At 42.7% G+C, this 10,087-nt stretch overlaps 1 protein-coding gene across 1 annotated transcript in view; it reads left to right on the top strand.

Annotated features, from left to right (window-relative positions):
* The first annotated feature begins 3,054 nt into the window (after window positions 1-3,054).
* The window catches only part of LOC139416457 (forkhead box protein J3-like), a 54,811-nt gene continuing 47,778 nt past the window's right edge, over window positions 3,055-10,087 (top strand). Inside the window, exons 1-2 of the mRNA XM_071165073.1 lie at window positions 3,055-3,184; window positions 3,552-3,998. Coding sequence (XP_071021174.1) covers window positions 3,648-3,998 — 351 coding nt within the window. The 5' untranslated portion in view covers window positions 3,055-3,184; window positions 3,552-3,647. The remainder of the gene's footprint in view (window positions 3,185-3,551; window positions 3,999-10,087) is intronic.

Below are 10,087 nucleotides of genomic sequence, written 5' to 3'. Positions count from 1 at the left end.
CATCAGTCAGGAAGTTAAAGCTTGGTCACAATTGTGTGTTCCAAATGGACAATGACCCCAAGCATACTTCCAATGTTGTGGCAGAATGGCTTAAGGACAACAAAGTCAAGGTATTGGAGAGGCCATCACAAAGCCCTGACCTCAATCCTATAGAAAATGTGTGGGCAGAACTGAAAAAGCGTGTGCGAGCAAGGAGGCCGACAAACCTGACTCAGTTACACCAGCTCTGTCAGGACGAATGAGCCAAAATTCACCCAACTTATTGTGGGAAGCTTGTGGAAGGCTACCTGAAACGTTTGACCCACGTTAAACAATTTAAAGGCAATGCTACCAAATTCTAATTGAGTGTACGTAAACTTCGGACCCACTGGGATTGTGATAAAGGAAATAAAACCTAAAATAAATCATTCTCTCTACTATTATTCAGACATTTCACATTCTTAAAATAAAGTGACCTAATACATAAAATTATTACCAGGATTAAATGTCAGGAATTGTGAAAAACTTCATTTACATGTATTTGGCTAAGGTGTATGTAAACTTCCAACTTCAACTGTATAGGCTTCTAGACTGGCAATCATTTGTGTATCTTTTCAAAGGGGGTCTTTAGATGTGAGTCCTGTGATCATAGCCGAGTGAATTTATTTAATTTTTGCTGAGAATTTGTTGTCGAAGGCGGGCGGCAAAACATTTTTTTTGCCCGCGCTACAGTCGGCTATAACATTCAGCTAATACAAGGCTGGTAAATACCCAGGGCACTACTTTTGTGAGAACATGTTTCTTTCAAAAGCAATACAATTTTTAAAATTTTTCAGATTTTGTTCAGATTTTTCAGGGGGTGCTTCAGCACCCTCAGCACCCCTACTTCCTGTGGCTATGCTTGTGATTGTATTGGTGTCGTTACTGTCACCACACTATGCATTTGAAAGGTTCCTTACTTACAGCCCAGCTGCAAGGAGAACGAGAGAATCCCTCTGATGTGAAATTCATTGGAGGCTGTTATTTGATATTTGACATTAAATATTAATGTGTTTTATTAGATGTTTGTTTACATTTTAGTCATTTTAGCAGACGCTCATATCCAGAGCGACTTACAGGCTCAATTAGGGTTAAGTGCCTTGCTCATGGACAGATTTTTCATGTTGTCGGCTCAGGGATTCAAACCAGCGCCCTTTCGGTTACTGGCACAGTGCTCTTAACCGCTTGTCTACCCACCTGATTGCCCCTTTAATGAATCCATTTGCAGACTTGGCACAAGCCCCTTCTATCCAAGGTATCAGGGTTCCCAAAAGTCTTCCTGTTTTTGTCTATAATTACTATGTGTCAAGTAACTCTCATGACAGGCAATTATTCTATGGATGGCTGTGGTACAAGTTGAGGTTACATTCAGATATTTGATTTAGGAGCTTGCTTCATCATGGCTGAGCCGTGGTTACAGAAGCTAAATACCTCAGTGATGGTATTAACACACAACCACAAATCAGAGACTAGCTCTGAACCCTGTGTACCAATTGAGCCTGTGCTACGGAACTCAATGCTTCAAAATAGCTAGCCTATTTAACTGTTTTACTCTGGAAAGCTCAGTAAGGCGTGCCTCTGCAGACTTGAAGGAAAACAAATGAACTGTAACGGCACACTTGCTTCAGATACAAGAGGCAGAGCGCTTCCAGGTATATGGGTTAGGGCAGTCACTGTGGGACTCGTTGACTGGGTAATCACTGTCTTTGGGTGTTCGGTCCCCTTTTTCCCAGAAGCAGTGTCATGCCCCCTCTCTGTTCTAGCGTATTACTCATCCTAGCGCCTCGCTATGCTAACGCTATGCCATCACAACAGTCAAGCCCACGCTCTAAACTGCAACAACAACAGCAGCAGCAGCAGCACAGCAGGTCGGGGCTTGTGGCAGCCTGATTTGCAGCTAAAGCCTACTCTTAATGAGGGAAAAATAATAACTTGTGTTGTTTTTTTTCCCTTCCCCATCCCCCTGCAGCAGAAAGGTGGACTAATTAAGATGGCTTCCTGGGATTGGGGGTCTGGCTCTGCTTTCTCTCACAGTGCCACTGTCAAGGGCCTTCAGGAAGAGACGGGGGTGGCGGTACAAAAGCTCAACCAGCATTTTCTCAGCATGTTTGGCTAGATGAATATGCGTTAAACATTTTTGTTTTTTCAATTTGTAATTAAACTGGTTTGCGGGCAGAGTATTGTCTTAGTTTTCCTCTCTTGTATGTTGCTCTCGAGGGTGATCTGCAGAAACTGAGAGTTTTGTATTCCTGGTAGACCGCCTTAGAAGTTTCAGGAGATGATACTGTGTGTGTGTGTGTGTGTGTGTGTGTGTGTGTGATTGCGTGGGCTGGTGTGTTTGTCTCTGTTTAAGGACACTTGAAGGTTGTATGGGCTCAGAGATGTACAGGTATCCTTTGGAGGCTTAGCTCTACTACTGACCAGGTTTTAGCCTGGAAATTGTATTTTCAGGGTTTGAGCAGGTCCACACTGAAATGATCCTATACTCTGAAATAGATATTTTAGATTTTATTAATATATGAAGTGTTATTTGTGTACAGCAACATTTAGCCCTGTTTGTGTTCTTCTACATACCTTTGCGGATTATGGTACTGTGTGGATCTGAGTCTTATAGAAATAGCTGAAAACAAATTAAAAGTAGAGCCTTCTCTTCTGAAGCACTGTGGTTGTCTGTGGCAGAAGCTCTACTACCTTCAGGTCTGAAACTGAGAGGTGGGCCTGGACTTGACAGCAGAGTGGGGCACGTCGACAGAGAACACTGGAGATTCTGGGTTTTCGGGTTCCTCTGGGGAGTTGGAATTCCTCCCGTGCTGTTCCCCCATTTGGCAGCCAGTTGTGAAAAAAATTCCCAAGCTTTTAGTCACTACGCAGATCGAGTTGCCGTTTCTACTTTGTTGGAGGGAGAATGACAGAAGCCAGCCAGATAGACAGAACTCCGACAGTGTTGCTGTTGTGGTGGGTGGCTTTGCGATAAAGTCATTTTTTTTTTTCACTAATGAGTGTTGTCAGCCAGGACTTGACAAACTCCCCTTTTGTGTGTGCTTTCTGTGTTACAGCCTCAATGAGGAGCGTATGAACATGCACCATAGAAGGACTACTCTACCTTTCGGTTCAGTACATTCCACAGATGCTTGGGCCAGAGAAGAGATGTAAAGAAACAAAAACAGTAAGAATTTGGTAAAATTAACTCAAATTACTTTGTTTACGGATGCCTTTGTTTCTTTATGGTTAAATTTACAGCTTTGAGTGAAGTTGAAACTTAGAGGAAACACTTTCTATGTCAAATATATGTTTGATATTGAGGAGGCTATGACAGACACAGTATTTGCTGGGCTGAAATCTGGACCATTTCATGAAAAGAATCAAGAGCACCAAATCCCTCTCCTGACCATATCTGATCACACACCTACACTATCATCTCCTGACACTTCTATTCATCCGTAGTCCAGTCAGCTGCAGTGCATACCGTTTCATATCTGTTAATTTCTTCCTAGTTTTTCTGTTGTTGAGCAAACACTCTACTTTTCTTCTAGAATTCAGCCGGTGCCGCTGTGCAACAGCAATCCAGTGAGCGAAAACGGAGCATCTCCCCACCCTGCCCCTGAGTCCCCCAACCCCTCACCACCATCATGACCTCTGAACTAGGGAGCAGCCTGACCTCCATGGACTGGCTTCCCCAGCTTACCATGCGGGCGGCCATCCAGAAGTCCAATGCCGGGCACCAACACCACACTCACGGGTACCCCCACGGACATCATGGCCACGGGCTGGGAAAGAAGAATGCCCCACTGGACCAGGGAAACATGCTGGACCAGGAGGAGGTGGCCCAGCATAGGGATGGCAAACCACCCTACAGCTACGCCAGCCTTATCACCTTCGCTATTAACGGCTCGCCGCACAAGAGGATGACCCTCAGCGAGATCTACCAGTGGATATGTGACAACTTCCCCTACTACCGGGAGGCAGGCAGTGGCTGGAAGGTAGGAGGTGGATATGGAAGAATGGCATTTGGTGTGTATTAACGGGATGGTTCACTTCAGATTCAGTTTGTTATTCTAATGGAATTAGGTGGTGCTCATCTTTCCTATTAGTTTGGGATTGAGGTCTGCATATTTTTCTGACTGCATGATGTGGGATCTATGTAACCCACTTTTGAGGGATACGAATGTCTGATTTAACTTAGATTTTTGGTAAACTATCTCATCGGGTACGTTTATACCTGTTGCAGTAACGGGTCTTGTTGTGAGGACAGGATCTTACAAGTTCAGTTAGCAGACTTGGTCTGACATAGTCCACCGTTTATCACCTTCTAAATTCAGTATAATGTATATAATAATCTGGGTAGTTTGGGTCCTAGATGCTGATTGGCTGAAAGGTGTGGAATATCAGACAATATTACACGAGTATGACAAAAAACAAATGTTATACTGTTCTAATTCCTTTGTTAACCAGTTTATAATAGCGCCTCTGGGGTTTCTGGTATATGGCCAATATACAGTACCACGGCTAAGGGCTGTATCCAGGCACTGTGCATTTTGTCGTGCATAAGAACAGCCCTAGGCCATATACCATAAATCCTCAGGCCTTACTGCTTAAATAGAGATTGCAATGTGATAAAAAAATACATGAATTAAGTCTGAACCAGTTTTGACATTTTGTTTGATTCACATTTAATTGCTGCGCTGGTCTTGACTTTACAACTTGTCTCGGATGTATGAGGAAATATTACTGGTGATGGTCAGTCATTGCGACAGTTGTCAGATCCAACAGCAGAATGTGGAAAAGCTTTGTGGAGGAGTACAGCAGTGAGTGACCGAGTGCATGTTCCATTCAGGTGTCATTAACAAATCTTTAATGGTGCAATCTGCGATTTGTACATTAATTAAAAATGTTTTTACTTTAAATGTATTATATATGGATTGCAGCTTTCATTTAAATGGCATTGTATGAATCTAGGCAATATGACATGCTTCTTTTACTTGAGTGGTGAGTGGAATCATCTGGAATCTTTTGGTTTAGTCTAGGGAATACCTCCCATTATTAATCACATGACAGGCTGTGCTTTTTCTGAGGAGGCTGCCTGGCTACAATGTCCCAAGTAGATGTGTCCCAAATGGCACCCTATTCCCTACCGGCCCTGGTCAGAAGTAGCACACCATATAGGGCATAGGATGGCATTTGGAACGAATCCACAACAATCTCCATTTAATCTATTTTTTTCTCAGTGAGTGAAAATATCTTCCCTCTCCGTGCTCTGTTCACAAACCTATGTTTATTCTCAGGATTTAATCTTCCTGAGCTAAATTGCATGCCAGCAGCTCAAAATGGTTTGCGATAAAAGTCTGTTTGTTTTGGTAGGGTTCCAAGCTTGTTGGCATGGTCATGAGATATGTTCTGTAGATTTCTTCTTTCATTTGCTCACAGAAAACCAAGAAAAATAGATTTTCTAGACCTTTCAGGCATTGTGATTTAGTTTTTTTCTTGAATTGTCAATGGTTTCTCTCTGTTCCGGCGGTTACCCCGTCATATGGGCAATATAACTCAGTCTTAAATAGGATAGGCATAATGCCCTCATTAATACGTGCAGTACTGCAGATGTTTAAGATCTGTAAGCTTTCTCTGATGTGCTTATAAGTATTTATTTAAGTACCAAGAGTGGTATGTCTTCCACACAACAGTAATAAGTAGGGTTGACCCCAAATATTCTATTCTATTCCTATTCTATGAGAAATAACTGAGTTTTGGCGCAGATACAGTGACGAATGCTAGCTAACGTTAGCAACCATAGCTACTTAGCTGACATTTGTAAATTGTGGATTTGAATGATACCGTGTTTTTAAATGGCAAATCTGATTCAAACCTCAAAATTGGGATTCAGGGTCAGCCCTAGTATTAGGGACGTTAATACAGACATCAGTACTAAACTGAATCTATTGATCAAAGATTAGTATTTATATTATTATTGTTTTTTAACTCTGCATTGTTGGGAAGTGCTCGTAAGCAAGCATTTCACAGTTGTCTCCACCCGTATTTTGTGCATGTGACAAATACAATTCGATTTTTTAAATGTAATTTTAGTTAGAAAAACACTTTCAGTACATTGGCCCTCTTGGGTATTATAATTGTCCTTGCATTGACAAGCTAGATGAATCACAGGTGTACTTACATGTGTAAAAAGGCTACCCATATATCCACCATAAACGTAAGAACCATCCTGAGGATTTAGCCTTTAATTTCCTCAAGACCAAACCAGACATCCTAGGAATACTCCAGATGAGGAGATGCACAGAATAATCTGGCACGAGGACTGTTGAGGACTAATAGGCCCACTGCATACATGGCTCAGCCTCAAGCTGTAAACATTTAATCCCGGATGTACCTGGCCCAGTGCAGAGATGTTGTGGTTGAAACGGTGATCTGCATCAAAGGGAACGTGAACGAATTCATTACAGTCAAGGTGATTACTGTCAGCTGCAAACAGTGGGAGACAGACATGGAGCCCAAGCAGTGTCTGGATTCCTTGATTTGGAGAATATACTGTTGATGCTCAAGTAAAATAGCTTGTACAACACGCACGCACACTCACACAGACACTTACGCGCACACACTTACACACACACGCACACACACACACACACACACACACACACACACACACACACACACACACACACACACACACACACAGAGTGAGTGTGTGTGTGAGTAAGAGAGACTCCCACTCAGGTAGGCATACGTGTGCAGTCTACAGATTACAGTAGGGCTGCTCAGCCAGAGGAGATGGGTAGTGGTGAGTTTACTACCCAGCACACGCACGCGTCTGCTCTGTATGATAATGTGGATGCACAGGCAGCAGAGAGGCCAGGTTGAAACCAGGCCAACGCTAACTCCTCTCCCATTTTGAACACAAGCGCATTAGCCACAGATGATACACTGAGTGTAATCAGATAACTCGTCAAGGTCATAACACGTCCACATGGTATGAGGGAGCAGGACATGGGATGCATCCCAAATGGCACCCTATTCTCTTTATAGTGCACTACGTTTGACGGGGGCCGACGTAAACCTCTCACTCTCATTGGTCGATAACAGCATTACTCATATACATAGGGCTCTGGTTAAAAGTGGTGTTCTACAAAAGGAAAAGGGCTCCATTTGGGACATGGCCTCTGGTCAAAGATAGTGCACTATTAAGGGAATAGGGTTCTAATTTGGAACAAGGGCTCTGTTCAACATTTGTGTGCTATATAAAGGCAATAGGGTGTTGTTTGGACTAGAGGTTGGCAGAGGTTGATTCTGGCAGGAATGGGAGAGAATTTCTAGTCAGTTCGGAACAGGACAGGATTCCTTATTGATGTCACTTGTTAAATCCACTTCAATCAGTGTCGATGAAGGGGAGGAGACAGGTTAAATAAGTATTTTTAAGTCTTGAGACAATTGAGACATGGATTGTGTGCGTGTGCCATTCAGAGGGTGAATGGGCAAGACAAAAGGTTTTAAGTGCCTATAAACAGGGTATGATAGTAGGTGCCAGGTGCACCGCTTTGAGTGTGTCAAGAACTGCAACGCTGCTGGGTTTTTCACGCTCAACAGTTTCCCATGTGTATGAAGAATGGTCCGCCACTCAAAGGACATCCAGCCAACGGCAGGCCAGTGGTCGAAAACGGGTCATTGATGAAAGAGGACAAAGGAGGCTGACACATTGTGCAGAGCAAGTTAGTCAACTGACAGTTCAGTAGAATATTGCTGCCCAAAGACCCATAAAAAAATGCACAACTCGTTGTACCTTGACTCAAATGGGTTATGGCAACCAACTGAAGTTCCACTTCTTTCAGCAAAAAACAAGGAACTGCAGTTGCAGTGGGCTAAGGAATGAAAACACTGGACACTGGAGAATTGGAAAAACATTGCCTGGTCTGACGAATTGAGGCAGTTCTGAGGGCAAAGGGGGTGTAGCTCAGTATTAGGAAGGTGTTCCGCATGTTTTGTAAACTCAGTGTAGTTTAGTTAAGAAAAAATAATAATAAGAAAATAAATGCTAATTTCCCCCCTTCCGTCAACTCACTCTCATGCCTCGCTCCAGTTGTAGCCAGTCACTACTTTAACTTATATGCACACGGAGACCCACCATTACACATGCCCATATGCATGAGTTCATCCAACTCTGGGTAAGAGGAAGGGCTGCCTTCATTGCCCAAATCTCGTAATGTGGTTGATATTAGCTGTGTGTGCAGGCAATGGTCTCGTGAGTGCTGAGCAGCAGCCAAACGAAGCAGTTGCTATGGCTACTCACAACCCAAGCGGGAGACAGACGATTTCCACTAGATGGCACAGCCACAAAGTCTAAATTGCTTGTATTGTAAAAATGCATGAACACTAAAAATGACATTTTAGGTTAGAGTTAGGCAGTGTGATTAAGGTTAGGTGGGGTTTATGACTTTGTGACTGTGGTAACTAGTGATGACCGGGACAAACAAACAGCAGTTAATGGAGGAAGTTATTTCTGATTTCCGCTTGTAAAAATGGGCACCGAGGGATTTTTATCGGGGTGGGACAGGAACATTTCCGGGGTTATAGAACTGTTGCGGGATCAGGACTGTACGGGGATTTTTTTTAAATTTTTTTTTTACAAGACAAGATGGGACAGGAGTACATTTTCACTCCCTTGTCAACCTTTAATTTGACATCCCAACTGCTATTCTGAAACCAGCTGTTATGGAAAGGGGTGCTCTGCTTTATAAGCAGTAGGCCTAATATAAATGTGTGTTTTATGTCACATTGAGCTATGATATAATGTGTTTTACATGCATACCTACATATGTACTGTGTTTTTATAGAGCTTTTATAGACTTCTGGAACTGTGGCTTTGATTCATAAACTGTTGTCTGGTCTTTTCTGTTTGAAACCTTTTGTGATGTGCACATATACTCATCAGTTGAAAAGTATATGATCGGGTTGCATCCCGGTAGAAAACGGAGAAATCGGATTTGACTATGCAATGTTTCAATCCGTGTTCTTTTATTTTTTTCTATTCAGTTGTCATTAGGTGGCATCATATGAACTGGACTTGTAGCTCCCGTGCAGAATGCCTCATATTCCTTCTAGATAACATATTGGGGCGCAATCTTCGCCACTCGATTTCTCTCGTGTTTTTTCTCTCAACCCCGTCCTCCTTTGGACTCCATAGTGCCTGGCTCTACTTTCTCATGCCCTGTACTCTGCCCTTGCAGCCCTTTCACATCGCCGTGTCCTTCCACCCCACACAGCCTAGGCCCTCTTCACGAGAACACGTAATCAGTGCCAGTGAAATTCACCACAGGCATTTCCTCTCTTCTCACTAGTCAATATTAGTGTTTCTCTTACCATTATTATCAGAGGGCATGAAACCCTGCTGAAGGGACAAGGCTGAAAACGAAAATGTATCAAATACTAACCTTAAGTTGGAATTGAAACTGTAACGACACAAGTTTGCCTATCCTTATGTAAATCTAGATGTAATGCTGCTGTGCCTGCCCTTGTGGTCCTGCTACCAGTCCTGCTGCCTGCCCTTACAGCCAGATAATTGGCTCTGAAATAGCGCCCCTAATGTGACAGTGCAAAAGGCTGCTCTGTGATGGCCTTTGGCCTTTCAATGGACGCCACGTGTCACACCCAATGATATAAAATGAGCAAGGGTCATGGATTTTTTTCTGGATTTTATTTTTCAACTGTTGGTCTTAGAATAATAGGGATGAATGCATCAGTGATATTTGCGCCATGGGACTACTTTTTGTGTCTGGGGCAAAGGACAGTACAGTAAAAACGTTGTCTTTGATTGATCCTGTGTGTGTGTGTGTGACGGAGTGTCTAAAATGCATATTATATATATATATATATATATATATATATATATATATATATATATATATATATATATATATATATATAGTCTATATGGATATTTTATCGTGTTTTTCTCTTTTGTCTTGTTTACTCTCTGTTGCCTGGCAACGCAGACATAGCTGTAGCCTCTTGCATGCATCCCAGCATCCCCTGTTAACATGTTACGCATGTCCTGTCTGCCAGCCAG

The sequence above is a fragment of the Oncorhynchus clarkii genome, chromosome 9 (genome assembly GCF_045791955.1).
Source record: "Oncorhynchus clarkii lewisi isolate Uvic-CL-2024 chromosome 9, UVic_Ocla_1.0, whole genome shotgun sequence".
Lineage (NCBI taxonomy): Eukaryota > Metazoa > Chordata > Actinopteri > Salmoniformes > Salmonidae > Oncorhynchus > Oncorhynchus clarkii.
Note: the sequence above shows the minus strand (reverse complement) of the source record. Positions and strands in the feature narration are given on the sequence as shown.